We start from the raw sequence: 18510 nt of genomic DNA on the forward strand, positions 1-18510 counted from the left end.
AATTCAAGAAGTGACGATTATATTAAAAAAATCCAGGTATATTTACATAGTTATTGTGTGCGAATATTATCTGTATTTCAGTTCTGCAAATGATATATTATATATAATAGAACTCCCTTTTTACAATTCATATTATACATATTTTTATAAAATATATTATTTTTTTGTATTTTTATCTGTTTAAAACAAAAATAACTTTCACTGAAAAAAATAGAATTTACTATGATTTTCCTGTCGTTTTTAATCTTATCAGTTAAAATAACCCAAAGCAAATGGACTTAATACTTAAGACTTAATACGTAAATGGACTTGGAAAAATAATTTAAATAAATTATTAAATTCTGAGAAATTTTCAAAATACGCAAGCTATGCCAGTTGTACGTTTTATGTGCAATAAAATCAGTAAACTATTTGGCGATTGCATTAAGTTAATTTCCTCAATTAAAAAATAATATGAATACTTATATAATTTATTGATTAAAAAATATAGGCGGAAACAATGGACATGACATGTCCTAGAGTATAGACAAGAATTTGGCGTTATGTGTGGAATTCGAACCATAGGTTGCTAAATGATAGACAAATTCCTTAACTTCTAGGATTCATAGATTATAGATTTGTTTCGAAATAGCAGTGTTCGTGATTAATCATTTTAGTAATACTAGATATATCATTATGTATATTTTAAACAAAATTATAGTTTTCAATTACGCCATTATGAAAGCGCGGGGAAAATTAAATCTGGCAATTGACATCGAAATAAACGAATTCTGAACTAAAGTGAACGTAAATTTTCATAGCAGCGTCCGACATTATGCCACATTGAAAATGTTACGTACATGATTTTTATCTTCCCCGCTAATACGTTATTATCCTCATAGCGTTACACGTAAGAATTACCAAATAACACTTATTATAACAATGTTGTAAATATTTTGAAATTTTGTTTGTTCATGTCAAAACGCAATGTTGTAATTCGTAATGATGCATTGTGATTTAAGGAAGTATTTTTATCCCACAATTACTTGTAACCTCAGAATTTTATTTAAAATTGCTATGTAAATATTTATTTAATGCATAAACAAATATTCTTTCTAAAGTATACATGTATTAATCGTTTCCCCAATTATTTCGCCAGGAAAAGAACCTACAGCCATTAGGTTATGTTTATTATTACCCCATATGATTATTATGCCAATTAAAAGAATCAATTATGATTAGTTATTAATATGTCCGACCGTCCTACCAGACGTGATCGTGCTTGAAGTGTATATACTTATGATGCTCTTTTCCTTATCCTGCCATCCTCAGCAGCCCGGCCAACGGGAGGGCTGTTGTAGGTTGCTTATACCCCGTGGTGCATGATGTGTTACCAGATATCAAGCTCCCCATTACCTCATTAGATTCTATTTATGTCGAAAAGATAAAAAAACTAATTAAAGGAATATTCTTTAAAAAGTGTCTGATTTTTTAAAACTTGATATTAATTAAATCTAAATACTATTTTTAAGAGGCTTCCGCGTTATTAATTAAAGAATTACAATTTTTTAATGTCATCATAAGTTAAAACAATATTAATGAGTTATACCACCGATCGTGTTACGTACGAAAAGGTTAAAACTGATTTAATTAATTGAAATTGTAAACAAGTAGGCATTAATAAAAATTTTGCGTGGCGTGTAACATATTGTAACGTATTGAGTGGTATGCGTAAACATTAATAAATCAATGGAGCTACAACCTTTTTAGGTCTGGGTCTCAGTTTTCTTTTTTAGATCTGTTTCGTGATCATTTGTTGATCTAATAGGTGATCAGCTTTCTGTGGCTGACGCACGCCGTCGACTTTTTGGGTCTAAGGCAAGCCGATTTCCTCACGATGTTAAATGCGCACATACAAAGAAAGTCCATTGATGCATAGCAAGGGATCTAACTTACGACCTCAGAGATGAGTCGCACGCTGAAGCCACTAGGCCAACACTGCTCAATATATGAGTGGCGTGGTTACAAGTTATTTTTTTTAAAAAGCAATAATAAAGGACGTTTTAACGTATAATTTTATCGAAAACAACATTTTTATTATTATTAGCTGTTAAATTATTCAAATAACTAAGTTTTGGATCCCAACGCTAGATTATGCACTTTGTTTTGATGAAATTAGTTTTAAATTAATTTTGAGGAAGGATTAATGTAAGTAACTTCAATAATTTATTGAAAGCATGGCAACCTCTAGCCTTTTGACCATTAACTGGCAGCCATAGACTAAGCAACAGATGGCTTTAAATGAAATATATGAATACACCTATTTACAACTGGCAAACTTAACGCTACGGCCGACTTAGAGCTGGAGAATTTTTTTAATTATCTAAATCATTTACATTATAGTGACGTAAATTTAAATAAAAAATAGGTGCAATGTACCGTGCATGCTCCTTTAAAATTCTTTTTTTTTTTGGTAAGGAATCTCGCTGTTGGCCTTAAGGCCCTTTACAGCTCAGCTCAGGCTGTTTTGGCGTGCGTAGCTCTGCCTGAGATAGCTCGACCAATATTATAGACGAACCAATACCTGTCGTAACAGATCTGTCCATAAATTCCTATTCAAGTTTATAAAAAAAAATACCTTAAATCACAGTCGCTCATAATCTCGTATTTCTATAGCAAATAAGTGTACAAGTGTTTAATAGAACCATACAATATGATTCATCAATATTTGATTGTGGTATTACTGGTCATGAGCTGCATCGCTGACACGAAAACTGTGAACTACCAATCACCACTCGGCAATTTTGGAGGGAAATCAGGTATCGCAATGTTTTTTTTTCTTTATATAGAATTCTGTGACTTAAACAAATTATGCAGTGATCTGGTCGAACAATAATTCGATCGCAAAAACGGAAAGCGTTCTATCATGCTGGCCTTAGAATTATTTTGGGCCCATTGTAGTTGTAAAAAAAACTAATACTATGGCCTATTTATGAATGATATTATAAATGAATCGTAGTTGTTTCGTGCCTATTCCATATGTTATTAGTGCAAAGCTCATACATACTAGCTTAGTAAGCAGTTCATTTAACACCCTAGCCTGTTAACTAAACATCACTGTTCAACTAGCGGCGGCAAGATATTCAGCCAGTTGATCAAACATCTAGGCAAAGGACATGGACTGATGACTTTTTTTACTTGCCTTGCCTGTTGACTGTTAATTTAAATTTAGTTCCACTTTCTGCCACTCTCAAATTCGAAACGAAAGTCTTCAAACTGTCAATATGGCGTCGGCTAATCGCAACTTTGATGGTGTTTTCCTAATTTTATTGAGAAATATAATGGAAAAATGTAGTGAAAATTTAATTTTTACACGAATATTTCTTTGTCAGATGTTTCATCTTTTTTATTTCCGCCACATGGTCACTCTATCGTACGAATAGCCTAAGTATTAGCCAGAAAGTTTATTAAATGTTGTTACAAACGCTACGGCCGAATATCTTTCAGGCCGCTAGTTAAATGGCGCTGTTTAGTTAAAAGGCTACCCTGTCAATTTAACGGCTTATGCTAGTTGGCTACGTTATATACATAAATATAATAAATTACATAAATAATATAAATATACATAAATTTTGGTCGAACGAATAATGTAGATTTATTACGTTATTAAACTTAAAAAAATAGACATTGCCTTTTATATAATGCATTAATTAAGAATAAATTAATTAATAAGAAAAAGTCTTACCCATTATAATTGTCAAGTCTGTTACATAAAAGTATTCCCAGAATGGCGCAAAATCAAAGAAAATTAAAACAATAGCTAAGTGGTCTAGGTCTTTGTTGAGATCTTTTGATGCACTTTCTAAAAACTTGGGTCAGGTCAAGCTATCTCAATTTCTTTTATCGAACCAAGTCGCTGTGGAAATAGCTTATTATTTTTATCTGTTGTAAGCAAGCACTAGACTACTAAATTTTGAGGTTTTTTTTTGAATTTTTGAACGCCAAATTTTGTTCGAAAACTTAATACTTTTTTGAAAGTTCTATCTTCTGTACGTTCTACCTTTGTCATTGATATGTTTTATCTGTATGGATGTTTCAGCAATTCTTTTTTTAAATGTTACCTTGAAAAGTGAAAGACTAATGGACTTAAAATTTAGTATCTTTCAATCGTAGATAAAATTAGACATTTTATAAATGATAAAATATCAATGCTCTATCATTCTCAAGCCGTGTAACCCCTGAGTTGAGTACACATTTTTGCTGTTAACATTTGTATAGATCACACATACATTATTATTTCACCGGAAATGTGCTCTGGGCTATAGTTTGTAGTCAATCAAAGTTCACTAAATGTTAAAAGGAATTGTCAAGAACAATCGGGCATTTTATTACCGGAAATAACCTCGTATCAGGATAGCATATAAGATAACTTATATTAAATTAAAATGATCGTTTTATTCTATTACCAACTTTGCACGGCTGAACTTTCATTTTTGGAAATAAAAATAATTTTATTCGTTAACATTAAGCATTTACGGTACATTCGTGATATCATGTGATATCCGTGGTTCTCTAATAAGTACTAAACAACTTTTAGTGCATTTTTAACTACTCTTTCTGTCAAATTAGGATTACCTGTGATGGAAAGAGACAGTTGACTTTAGTACATCATCACTAATAATGGGCTTATCTTTAAAACATATAGAAAATATTGATTTATCTTTTCTTTAAGGCTATGAAAACAAGGGTTGCCAAAATTATATTAGTATTGGGCTAATTCCTTATTTTACTTCCGTATGTGTCAAATTTCACTTTATACCCCATGTTGGATTTTTTCATAAATAAAAGTTTGTTATAAATATGTTATATAAAAAATAGATAATTATAAGATATTATATATTACTAAGACTATTATTAATGTATTCTTAAAATAGAAATTGTTCAATTAAATGTCAAATAATATTACTCATATCTTAAGTCACTAATATATTTGATACTGGAATTAATTAAAGACTAAAAATATTAATTCAGTCAACGCAGTTTATACAGTAAAAATAATTACAGTTACACAGATAAACAAAATAATTGAAAGCAAGGATAAAATACATTTCATTGTAGTAATTATCAATTTGAGAGTAGATTTTAATAAGATAAATATATAAATAGGAGTTTTCGGTTCTTTACTCCGAGCCACCGCTTGCAGCTGTATAATGTATAAAGCCAAATTCGGCCCCGCATGTACTGTTCTCGTCTCTGGTCGGGAGCGCCCCAGTACCAGCTCCTTCCACTCGACCGTATTCAACGACGAGCGGTTCGAATCGTCGCCAACAAATATGCTGCTGAGCGGCTTGATCCTTTGTCGTTGCGTAGAGATATCTATACCTTCTACCCCATTAACCATGGAGAGTATTCAAAGGAGTTGTACGGATTAATAACTGCAACTGCGTTTCATCATCAGATGTCGAGGCAGAAATTCCACCCATATCACCTCCACGTCCGTCGTTCCACAACTAAGCGTTTTTGCCGCCCATTAAATATAACCAATTTGACTTAGTGTTCAAGAAAAGAGTGTACGAAATCTTAAAAGCCTGGTAACGCAGTCGCGAATCCTCTGGCGTTGAGTGTCCATGGGCGGCGAGGCGGTATCATGTATAAAAAAGAGGATAAATATATGAATATGAAATCGCTACTTAACTATAACATAAATACCTATAAGTATAGTATATATACATAATATATAAGCATAGTTAATTAGCGATTTCAATTGATTTAATTGAATAAAAAATCTATATATTTTCAATTAATGAAACCTAACTTCGTTGTAGTTCTTTCAATCCCCTGAAATACAATCAGTATAGAAAAAATAAATTATTGTCACAAACTTGGAATTACTTGGTACGAAAACTCCACATTTTAATCGAAGTAGCTATTGAATTGAGTTGAAATATATCACCTGACCTTAAGTATTTACAATTAATATAGCGGTGATTAGGAGCCTTATTGTACGGAACATACATTGTGTAACTTGCACTTGGCACGGTTAGCAATTGAAGGCCATACATAATATCACTTGCAAAACTTTTCTGAATGTATGCAAATGTATACATAATTATGACCACCTACACGAATCGAGTTTTTTTATTTAATTGATTTATTGATACTATTTAACGTTTAAAAATACATAAAAGTTATACCACTTTTAAAAAACTAATAAATTATCGAGCGATACTAATCGTAGTTCTGGTCATAGATAATAAATGACCATATTCATCATTGTCTATAGAATAACATAGACAAGCAATATTTATTGGAATAAATTTTCTCTATGATAAATATGATTTAAAATAACCACAGATATAACTTCTATTGTAACAAATATCTTTGTGCTCTGTGAAATGAAAACACTAAATAAATATTTTTCCTCAAGATATTTTATACTCTTTTTCAGATTGCTCGAGTTGTAGCGAGGAGGATCTTGGCGTGACACGATGGACGATGCCCCTATTGAAGAGTGGAGAGAAAAGATATTATCTGGGAATATTCTTCAAGGTAACATTGATTAAATTCTTATTATACAGTACATCTAACTGTTTTGTTATTCCAAAATGATACTCAAAAGAGAAAAGAAAATTGTTATCCAAGTAAATTATTTTTGAAGTATTAAATTCTTTATCATATACGCAGAACAATAAACGAAATTTAAAAAAAATATTGAAAAGGATTGCTTTTAATTTAAATTTACATTTGGGCGAGTCCTGCCTGTGGTGTGACAATAGATAATTCATGAATCAAATTAATAAAGGCTGGCTTTAAATTATTATAACGTATATTTAGAAAACATTGCCTTTATGACTCACGTGCAAACGTCAGAAAATCTTATTTTTAGAAATATTAATTTGAGAGTAATACTTATATTGTACTAGCTGACCTAGTGAACTTGCCACCTCCTGACAGTCATCAATTTCGTGTCACAGATTAGCCCAACCCAATTTATGACTTTATATAAAATATTAAGATCAGTAAGTATATTTGTAAATCCTTTTTCATTCCTGACATTTTTTAATATTATATACGCTATTATCTTAATATCGTGGATATGGTGATAGTTACAAATCCTATGAATATTTTGTATTGGATTGTTTTCGTATATTTTCCAGTTTTCAGTAGTTATTTGATATTCAGAACAAATACTACAAAGATAATCTTATTTATTGTTCCTACCTAACCGTTGCTTACAAGATATATTATACAAGTTTATAAACAATATTTGTTTGCTTGGACTAATATTAACATGTTTTAGGTTAGTTATTCTTATCTTTTATTTCTATTTTTATATAAATAGTTCTTACGTAATACGCTTTGATAGTTGCGTATTAAAGTCCATTCACCGCAATAGCACTGTTAAGGATTCCAACAATGCCTTCATTACGCAAAGTATTAATGAAGTAAATCTAGTGCTATATTTATTTATATAAACTAAACAAGTAAATAACTAAAATCTGAACCTTTGGCGCTCCTGATTTAAAGGCAATGTTAGAATTACTCAGTCACTAAACATAAGGGTTGCAAAATAAATATCATCATATCATAGCTCATGTATATTATGAGCTTCAGTAAAAAAAATACAGTGTAAACTCCATGTTACATCTCTGGATTTAACACCTAACTTCCTAAAACGTCTAAATCAATTGGCTTTGGTCGGTTTATCTTGTCTTCCATACAATGATACACTCTTCATAGTTTTACACACACTCTTAACAACGATAACGATTGAGTAATAAAGTACCTTTTTAATTGGTAAAATTAGTAAAAACTAGGCAGTTGTGTACGTTTTTTTGTCGCTTTATTATGCTAGCCCACAATAAACTCGACTGCCGCCATCATGCATACGAACTTTCTAAGAAATTCGTTCTTTTGTTTACAAATTGGGATTGCTTGCACATGTAGCCTGTTGTTGACCATGAATGATAACTATCATTCGTGGGTTATCTATACGTTTTTCTTTTCTCCGACATAGAACTTAACGTCAACTCTCTATAACGCCATAAAATGCACAGTCCCTTCGATATCGTTATATAGAGTTTACAGTTAAATGCTAACTATACATTTACTGCAAGTTATCAAATAGACGTAGAACGGAACGGAAGATCTGATCAATTCCCAAGGGTGTAGGGTGCTGCAACTTAAGCGCCTCTATTTTTCACTTTTTTAAACTAAATATTATGTCGTAAATGTGTTCATTATTGTGTAGATTATTAACTCTATAAAACATTATTTACAAAAAATAACAGCAACATGGTATTTTTCGTAAATGCGCCGGAGTGTATTGTTACCTAGGACACTACGCAACATACAGCAGACTTACCAAATCACCACAGATAATCGACTAAATTTTATTAAAGTTTGAAGTTTTAACCACAGATGACAGTGTAACTTTTGGAATAGGTTTTCAGTCAGGAAACGACAATTTAAATTGTTGAGTCCATCTCCTAAGAATATTTTCAACTCGTCGAGCCAGTTTCCGTTTCACAGAATATCCCTGCAGATATTTTACCATAGCCTAAAAATAACTGAAGACAATTAAACAAGCTGCCGTTGTAATGACATGGGAACCAATTAGTTTTTATAAAGATTGCATAATAAATGATTCATTGGAATATATTAAAAACCCAGTCTTTTTGGTGAATGGTGTGCAATCGAATGTAAACAGTAGTCTATGATTATGCAATACATACGCATCTCAATGGTCGCGTGGCGATTTGAAGCTTTCTCTTATATCAATGGACCACGCCCTCAACGGACACTCAGTTTAAATAGAGAATGTTATTTTTTAATCAAGTCAGTCTATTTAGATAAATTATGGTATCAGTCAGAATTAGCATTATAGTCTAAATATTTTACGCCTCCTGTCTTAGTAGTACATACATCACGAAAATGTATTTGTTTCTCTCTTTTCTTCTCGTAGTAGACTCATGAAACAAAAAACGTGACTAAAACATGAACATAGATTAAAATCAATCAAATTTCTATTCATCCTTTAATACGTTACATATTGATCACGTGGGATGATTATTTCATAACCGTCTTGTCCATAAATGTGATCTTAAACGATTGTTGTAACAATGGGCGGTTAACCTACATTGTACAAAACATCATGATAAATTGTTTATGATAAAATATAAACAGGTTTATAGATTTGTCATTGTTTGTGTCATACGTATTAAAAACTTGCAGATTTTGTAGGTCTTAGACTTCCTTGTTTACGCCGTAGTAAATGTTAATTGAAATGGATAGAAATCTCTTGTTGCACAATTAGAGCTTAAATATTAATAATAAATTTTGAGTAGCACGCTGTACAATGCACCATTTGATAACAACGCCTGATGTAATGTTGTCTTATTGATTACCGAGTACACAGGTTTGATTAGCTATTATCGTAAATTTATATTTCTCGACGTTTCGCATAATATTAAACAGTTTTCATACTTGTATGGTTTTGTAAGATGAATTTGAAAAAGAATAAAGTATAGAAATTTCCAATCACTTCTTTCTTCAAACTGCTAAATCGCTTAAGCTACGTTGAAGACTTTCATAAAAGTTATGCATGTAGGGCGAACTATCATTAAATGAGTATATATAATGCCATAACAATGTATAATATACATACATGAAATTATATAAAATTATACGAAAGCGTTTACGTTTTAAAATAGCAAACTTTTACAAACTAAATTATGAGATTGCGAAACTGAATTTTCCAGCAAACGTCGCTTTCCACAAAATTAGCTCTGTAGTCGATGGACCGGAAGCAATATGGCGGGTGAAATGCAAAATGTTGCGGAAATTTCCAACTGACCACAATTTCACACCTTGTGTTTCATATTTCGTTATATTTCTATGCATCGTAAAACTATTTAGGCTCGCGTCATATTTTATTTTAGATGATTCTATATGTGGGTACTAGTCAAAAATTTTCAAAGGATTTTGTAGTATACTCACAACATGTAGATTGTATTCTGTACGAAACAAATTATTTATTTATTTATTCCCACTTGGTTACCTATTACAAATATATATATATATATATATATATATATATATATATATATAAACAGGTTACATAAATAATTAGACAACAGGCGGCCCTATCGAATAACTATCGATTTCTTCCAGGCACCCCTTAATGGAACAAAAAAAAAGAAACACCTACAAAGGGTAACGTACATTAGTAATAATAATAGGAACACCTACCTATATTACTATATAGTGTACTCAGTAGTAATAATAATACAGTGGTGTTACACCTCTTGATCTTAGCCTCAGATTTCTGTATTCATTTCCTTGACAATTTCTTCATAGGCACGTAAATCATAAGTCATCATGACACACGCCATCTATATATATAACTTTTTTGCTATTCGTTTGATTCCCCAAAGCTTGACAATTGCTGGACTGATTTGGCTAATTTCAGGAAAGGGTTAAAGTGGAAAACATAAATAGCAGATAAAGTAAATTAAAAACTGTTCATTGCTGATAAATATTTGACGTCCTTTTTGGTCATATTTTAGATGCTTTCAAAAATTTTGAGGAGTGTGAGGTCAGATGAGCCTGTTTTAAAAAAGATTCATAGATATGTAGGTGACCCAGTCATTTATATAAAATTGGCGATCTTCGAACGCACGGCCTCGAGGTTGAAAGTCCCAAGACAATAGTTAATATTACTCTACAATAATACACTAAATACTTGTCTCTTAAATCACCTGCTTCATTCACGCTCTATTATTATTCTCTATGCCATACATGACGATGGAATAAATTAATAATTAATGTTTACACATTCCACATAAATACACACAAAAGCTATTACGAAGCACTATTATTACGAAGACGCAAGCTTTTCTTCACGTTATGACTCTCTCCTGAAGTCTTCACGTAAGATTCAGAGTCGAGACTATCGCTGAAATAGACTTAGCACGAACTATGAAACAAAAGTCCAATACTTTAAAAGTACGAGAGTCTAAGATAGTGCCAAGTGTATTATGAATTTTAATTATGCTTAAGCTAATTATGAATCATACTATTGGCACTAAGTAAGCGCTTAGCAATAGCTCAATATGTACGGTCCCTGGATCATGGGTTCCTTAAATAATAGATGATTTTAACTCTATATTAACCATGCGTACAACAATATATAAGCGAAATAATGAAATGTTAATTGATATGTAACGAATGAATGCAATGTGACAGTCGAGGAAAGCCTGCGTCTGGGTACGTCGGGAAATCGCCACGTCTATAAACTAATAAAGCCTGAGCAAAATATATAAACTCGTACACCGTGGTTAGCATTTAGTCTCACCTAATTTGATTCTTAAACATAGGCTATGTATATGTGGCAGTAAAGTAATTAAATCAGAGAGTTAATTGAATCTCTAGACAGTTAATAAAGGCAACAAGACTAACCTCACCTAACCTAACCTAACCATTTACAATCAAGCAAAACACGGAATTTCCAGTTCTCAGTTCATCACGATCACATCGTAATAACAATAACAAATGAAATAACCATTGCGGAGTCTTGTTTTATATTGTTAATCAACACGCTGGCTTTTGGTCAGACAGATAGTTAGACGTTTTCGATGCTGCTTTATTTAAATCAAAATGCTCTAGCGACTTGATTCAATATCGGCATTTAATTAGCTGTCTAAAGATTCTATTAACTCTCTGATTTAACTACTTTACTGCGATATATACATATCAAGGGTATCTCTGGGTTGCGGTATTTATCATTATTGACGGAACAGCGTGCTGGTTTCGCTTGTGCCAATTCAACTTAGGGTCTTTCAAGAAAAGGGCGTACCAATTCTTAATAAGCGGACACTTGCGAGTCCTGGGCGGCGGTATAACTTAAGGTAAAGTGAGCCTTCAGCTCATTTTACCCCTGTAATATAAAAAATAATGTGTGCGTGTACTCGTGTACACACGTAAGAAGTGAAACTTCTTTATAACCTTATTTTTCGAAAAATGATCTTCTATATGCAACTTTACAGAAATTAGTTAAATAAAATGAAATTAGATAAAGTTTAACAAAAGGCTTTTATTATCATAGACATGATTACAAATAATACAATTTTTTCATTTTACCTTATTACTACTAACATTATTACAGAATTTCATTAATTGTCATATAATTATTACTATCAATGTTATCGTTATGATATATTTTTGTTATTAATGGCTACGAATCTCTCGAATCAACCGTGGTAGGGATAAGAAAAGATGGCGCGTAACTGGAAAATGTGACGTCTAAAGGAATAATGTGACGCGTAACCGAAAAATGTGACGGAATTTTTTTTTCCAACGCCGATAAAGAAGTTTCACTTCAAGAACTGGTATTAAGAGTCTTTTGTGATTATTTTATAATTATGTAAGTTGGCATTGGAATCGAGATGTTTAAATCTTTTCTGTTTTTCCATGACGAACAATGACCTCCTCATCAATTCATAGGTTCAATAACATACAACATTATCTCTTTTACCGTTGCTTTATCAAACTTGTTTTAAATCAAGCTAATAATTATATTTTATTAACCTTTTCCATTTAGATAATGCTCTTTTTTGTTAATTACTCGATATGAACCGGTTAAGCCCGATTTAGACTATATCCAACTTATAAAGAATTAATTCTGAATAACACCACATCTCTACTTAATTTAAAAAAATAAACAAGCGATATAATCTATTCTAAAATGAATACATTTTCTAGAATTCTATTTTTAAAAACTTAAGCTCAATTCCAATATTATCGGGAACGTTATGGACGTTGTGGTCGCGTTATACATTTTCTACCTTCAACATTTCTCGTTTGTCCATAACATTCCTTTGAATTTGATAATATATTCCCTAGGCGCTGAACTTAAATATTATGGCTATTGCCACAAATTCGACTTAGGTACCCTTTCTTAAAAGGCTATGATTTAACTCATTAACATCAGGTGAGCCTTTTCGCCACAACAAAAGCGTTAATAGTGCTTTATTTCGATCATTTCGGATTAATGTTTTTATGTTCTCAGAACGAGCGAAATAACAAAAATGACGTTAAATACCTGTTACAGTGTTAGCTGTTAGGGTATTATATATATATTTAAATAAATAAAATATGTAGTAGTAACAAATATTTTAAATGACGTCGTTTATCTTTCAAGTCAATCTCAAATCTCTTCAAAATTTAATTTTCTCATATAACTTTCCGACACATGGGACCCAGCCTCACAATGCGAGTTCAACGAACTTAAGAATCACAAATATGCGATCTTTTGTAATTATAAAATTTTAATGACAGTCTTTTAACAAATTAATTCATGTACCATATATTTATTCTTCTTGGATTTAATTTTGTTCAGCCTATGAAATGGATATCAAATAATATTTGTTTATGGTTCTAGGTCTCAACCCTTTAAAAACAATGAAATACACGTAATCATATACTTTACCAAATTATTCATATTTTAACATTATCACGGTCCTATCACTGTAGTAATCATATCTTATGTAACCACATTGTGGCCGTAATGACATATCACAGGTAACTAGTTTTTTAATGACGAAAACTAATCTTCTGCAACAGAGAAAGTGGGTCTTGATAATTAGATATTTTATACTAATAATAAAAAGTACATACAGTACTGTAGATCATTTCGAGAAATACATGTTAAGGCTTTGACTTCTGGACTTATGGAATATTTTTTCAAGCGGTTTTTTATTGAGACGCAAAATTTATAAAATTAATAGTTCTTAGTCATAGTTTATTAGCAATGCTTGTATAATAATACATCTCGTGTCATCAAAATAAACATATTCCGCAGTTATTCCTCCATAACAATGTATGTAGTGTTATCATATAGAAACACATGTGTTCGAGTCCGGTTGAAGCACAAAATGTTTTCAAACTTCTTCTCCGCCTCTGATGGGCTGTGACCCGACCGACAATTAAACCTTTCATGTAAGATATGGTGAAATTTCTATAGCAATTAGAAAAGACTTAAGACAAAGCAACAAAACATTTCACTTAACCGATGTGTAAAATATCACTTTGGATAAAATACGAGACCTAGAGACTTTTTGGGCTAAAACATTTACTTTATTTTATTTAAATTTATAATTATTATTTCAGGCAAACTGGTTCAAAGCGCAACAATACTGCAGATTCCACGGCATGCATCTCGCATCAATTTCCTCGCAGGAAGAGAACGACAGGCTGGAGAAATACGTTAGGGAATCAGGTATGAAAAAACTTTTCAGTTTTTAGGTAGTGTATAGTATAGTTATAATTTAATAACCTTAATATTTTATATATTTTGACGGACCCAAACTTAAATACTATAGTGACTTTCCCTAAAATATCCTCTTCTGATCTTAGAATTATATATAGTTTCACAACTTGGACGCCGCCATAAATGTCAAATTTCTTAAGGCAAAAAACGTGGTTGACCGATCTTAGACAAGATTTGAATCTAATCTAAAATCTAAGACGTTTAAAATACAGTCATTAAGCCTCTATTCCTACAAACTTCGAGCGTTGTGTTCATACACAAATAAATTATCAGTATTAAACGTTGTTGAATAAAGCTTATTGTAATTTTATAAATACCGCTAACACACCCATTTTCATTTTTTATAAAATTGCACAGCTTCTTCAATTTTCTTTGGTGTCAAAATAAAAGTTTAATGTATCAATTATACGTTGTTAAATAGTATTAAGCCTTCACATGCTGACTGTTTCCGCAATTATATCATTATAAAGAAAACAACTGAAGAACAATGACATGAAATTTACCTAACCTTTAATGTTATCAACTGACATATGTCGCTATAAAAGGAATTTTAATCACACATATAGTATCACCTTTATAAAATGTATGACAATATAGTTAGCATATATTAATAACAATGGAGCAGTGTGACTCTAATCCCTGAGGTCGTAGGTTCGATCCCATGCTGTGCACCAATGGACTTTCTATGTGCGCATTTCAAAATTCGCTCGAATGGCCTTAGACCCAAAAAGTTAACGGCGTGCGTCAAGCACAGAAGGCTGATCACCTACTTGTCTATTATATTAACAAATAATCATGAAACAGATACAGAAATCTGAGTTCCAGACCTAAAAAGGTTGGAACGCCATTGATTTATTATTTATTTTTATATTAATTACAATAAGTCTTTTATTTTAGATAATTTACATTTAAATACGTTTATATTTCTATCATAACATTCATCCCATTTTAATCAAAGGCCTTCTCCAAATCCCCGCATTGTCTGCACTGAGCCATGTACCATCTGCTATTTCCTTAATCTGGTCCATCCACCTTCTAAATTGTCTTCCACTTTTGCGTATATTGTTCCTTGGGAACCTGTTTAATACATTGTAGTCCCTCTTGCCATGTGTCTGGCCCATTTCCACCTAAGTTTATTTATTGTCTCACCGAAGTACGACTATTCAGCTACATCTCTATATTCATAAATTCTCGTGTCACAATTTTTGTTCCCATACTCCTCAGAAACGGCTCGACTGATGCTTATTAATTTTTTATGCATATTCAGTAAGTCTGAGAATCAGCTACTATCTTTCAAACCCCTAAGTGATAAGAGGTGTCCACCCCAAAAAAATATTTTTATTTTTTAGACAATGATTTTTGTTTTTATTTTTTTATGATACATACAACCCTTAATTGTCACCCCTCAATCAACCCCTATTATTTATTATAGTAGATAGGCTATTTTTATTGAACTAAAAAAATGTTTCCTGGAAATAATATACATTGCAAAGCGACGTTTGCCGGGTTAGCTAGTCTTCTATAATATTGTTGTTAAATTGTTTTATTATATAGCGTATATTAAAAGCATTGTTGCTAAGAAGTTCTATTCTTTTAATATATTTATCTTTAAATGTAATATTTTAAAAGTTAATGCGATAATTAAATAAAATGTATACATACTTGTATTAAGTCACTGTTTTATCGTCGATAACTAATTATAATGGCATTTCGTATGCTGTACAACAAAGCCCCGTCTCGCCGCGTCTTGGTCAACGCATTTTTTATGAAACTCTTTATATTTTTTTTATGAAATGTTTTAACTTGATTTTGTAAATGGTTATGTCCTGGTTTTGCCTATACTACGTTACATTTACTATTAATTGCTTTCAGGTTACGGCCGAGAGCACTTTTGGACATCTGGCACTGATCTGGCCGAAGAGGGCAACTTCTTCTGGATGGCCAACGGAAGACCTCTCACGTTCGTCAACTGGAACGCAGGTGAACCAAACAACTTCCGCTACGAGAACGGCGAAGAAGAGAACTGCCTTGAACTCTGGAACAGAGACGACAAAGGTCTTAAGTGGAATGACTCTCCATGCTCGTTTGAGACCTTTTTCATTTGTGAAGTTCGATCTGATTGATTTAAAGGTGCTCAACACGATATAATTTAGTTTAATTTATTATTGTTTTATACAATGATATTAATTGAAAGTTTCTGTATTTAATTTTTATTTTTCCTTCATAGGATCTGTTCATTATTCTTTTTGCTAATACCTACTCATATATAATGGTCATATTTGAGAGCTTTCATTTACTGGACGAATTTCAGGAAATAATTTTTCCAGCTCATACCTAACACAAAGAAAACTTTCTATTTGGTTACGACAAAATTTTAAAATGTACATGAAAATACGGATAAAAATGGTTGAACTGTTGAAAAAGAATGTAAAATGTAAAACCGAACGACAGCTTTGATCCCAACTTCAATTTACGCCCATACAAAATTATTAATCAATACTACATAGTCTTCCATGCTTTATTCTGTTTTAAATATATTCGAAATACCTTCTGCTCCAATTTATTATATATATTTATATCGTGTCTCGCTATTATAATTCATTTTGTTGTGATATAAGAGTAGTGTGCTAGATTTTATATTTGAAAAGAGTTAACGGTCAGTACGCTTCAACAATTTGTTTAGAAACAAATTCTTCTGGTTTAGCCAGTTATTTATTTGAAAAAGCACTGCTAATACTTGCTTGTTAAAATTCAGTATAATATTTTGGAGAATTATTTCTTAAATCTCATCTCCATATCTGTCTTACCCGTAAACTATGATAGTTCTAGTAGAAAATTTATTGGATTTATAGATAAGAAAAGATAACAGTAAATCACACACATAGACAAAATCTAAAAACATATAATTCTCTTTAGTATTCAGACAGAATATTATTTTAGAATATTCTCAAAAGTATTCGGGGAATGTACGCTATTTTATTATGGCAATAGTTTTAACTTTATGCCAGTTTCCAGTAATTATGTACACTTTCTTTTGTTTTTATATTTAAAGTTAAACAATTTTCTGCACAAAACATAAGTGTTATTGTTAATACAAAAAGTATTCATTACATTACAAAGCTTTCTTATTATCTATTGTCGAGTTAGTTTCAGCTATTTTCAGTACATATAAAAATTGTATTAGCAGTACTATATGTGTATCTATTATTAAAATGTGGAATTCAAAAAAATAGTTAAGTTGTAACGATCACTGCCATGATCCAGTTACCAGAGCATCGGAGCTCGACGGACGGACGTCCATAGTCAAACTAGTGTTAGTACATGTTACCTTATGTAAAAATAGGTATAAGTTTAATAAAAATCGAATTTTTATATTGTCTTTTATTTCACCGGATTTGACCAAGGCCGTTAATCTGTATTAAGATTGGTTAACGTAGTATACACTTATCACTAATCACTTTATCACTTCCAAATGTTCAATCCCATATCTTCTATGGAAATTTCGTACGCTTTCACCGCATCTTCAGGACTCGTAAAGCGAATACCGCGAATTTTATCTTTTTGGTTATTGGGAATAAATGAAAGTCGCAGGGCGCCAGGTCAGGACTGTATGGCGGATGACTCATTATCTCGACACCGGCCATAGTCAAATATTCAACAGTCCGTTTTGTGGAGTGCCCTGAAGCATTGTCATGGAAGTCGGATCCTGCTTCGAGGGCGCTGCTGTCGAATTTTTTCCAAGACAACAGGCAAACAGTGATTGACATACCAGTCTGCAGTAACTGTCCTTCCATCTTCTAGCACAACTGTCGCGAAATGACCTTTCCGACCAAAGAATGAGGCAATCATCTTTTTTTCTTGACTTCATCCTTTCTTTACCTTTGTTTCGGGTATCAATATATTCTGCTTTCATCACCTATGACGATATCAAATACAGCATTTTAGTCACCGCCGTTGAACTTATCTAACATTTGGCGACACCAATTCATGCGAAGGTATTTCTGGTCGTCGGTTAAAGTATGGGGAATCCACCTGGAACAAAGCTTTCTGACGCCTAAATGTTCCTGTAATATTTTTTGAACTTGACTCATACCAATGCCTAGCCCTTCCCATATCTGCTGATAGGTCTTTCTCATATCTTCCTCTATCACGCGTCGGTCATGGTTCAGTAGTCGCTGTTAAAGGACGTCCCTCACACGGAT

The 18510-nt window shown here is 31.9% G+C and overlaps 1 protein-coding gene across 2 annotated transcripts in view; it reads left to right on the top strand.

Moving 5' to 3' along the window:
* The window catches only part of LOC123714831 (C-type lectin domain family 4 member F-like), a 61900-nt gene extending 44220 nt beyond the window's left edge, over positions 1–17680 (top strand). For both annotated transcript variants that reach the window (XM_045669404.1, XM_045669405.1), the window contains 3 exons: positions 6428–6528; positions 14149–14257; positions 16181–17680. In XM_045669404.1, coding sequence (XP_045525360.1) covers positions 6428–6528; positions 14149–14257; positions 16181–16431 — 461 coding nt within the window. In that variant the 3' untranslated portion in view covers positions 16432–17680. The remainder of the gene's footprint in view (positions 1–6427; positions 6529–14148; positions 14258–16180) is intronic.
* The last annotated feature ends 830 nt before the right edge of the window (positions 17681–18510 follow it).

The sequence above is a fragment of the Pieris brassicae genome, chromosome 10 (assembly GCF_905147105.1).
Source record: "Pieris brassicae chromosome 10, ilPieBrab1.1, whole genome shotgun sequence".
In the NCBI taxonomy this organism is placed as follows: Eukaryota; Metazoa; Arthropoda; class Insecta; order Lepidoptera; family Pieridae; genus Pieris; species Pieris brassicae.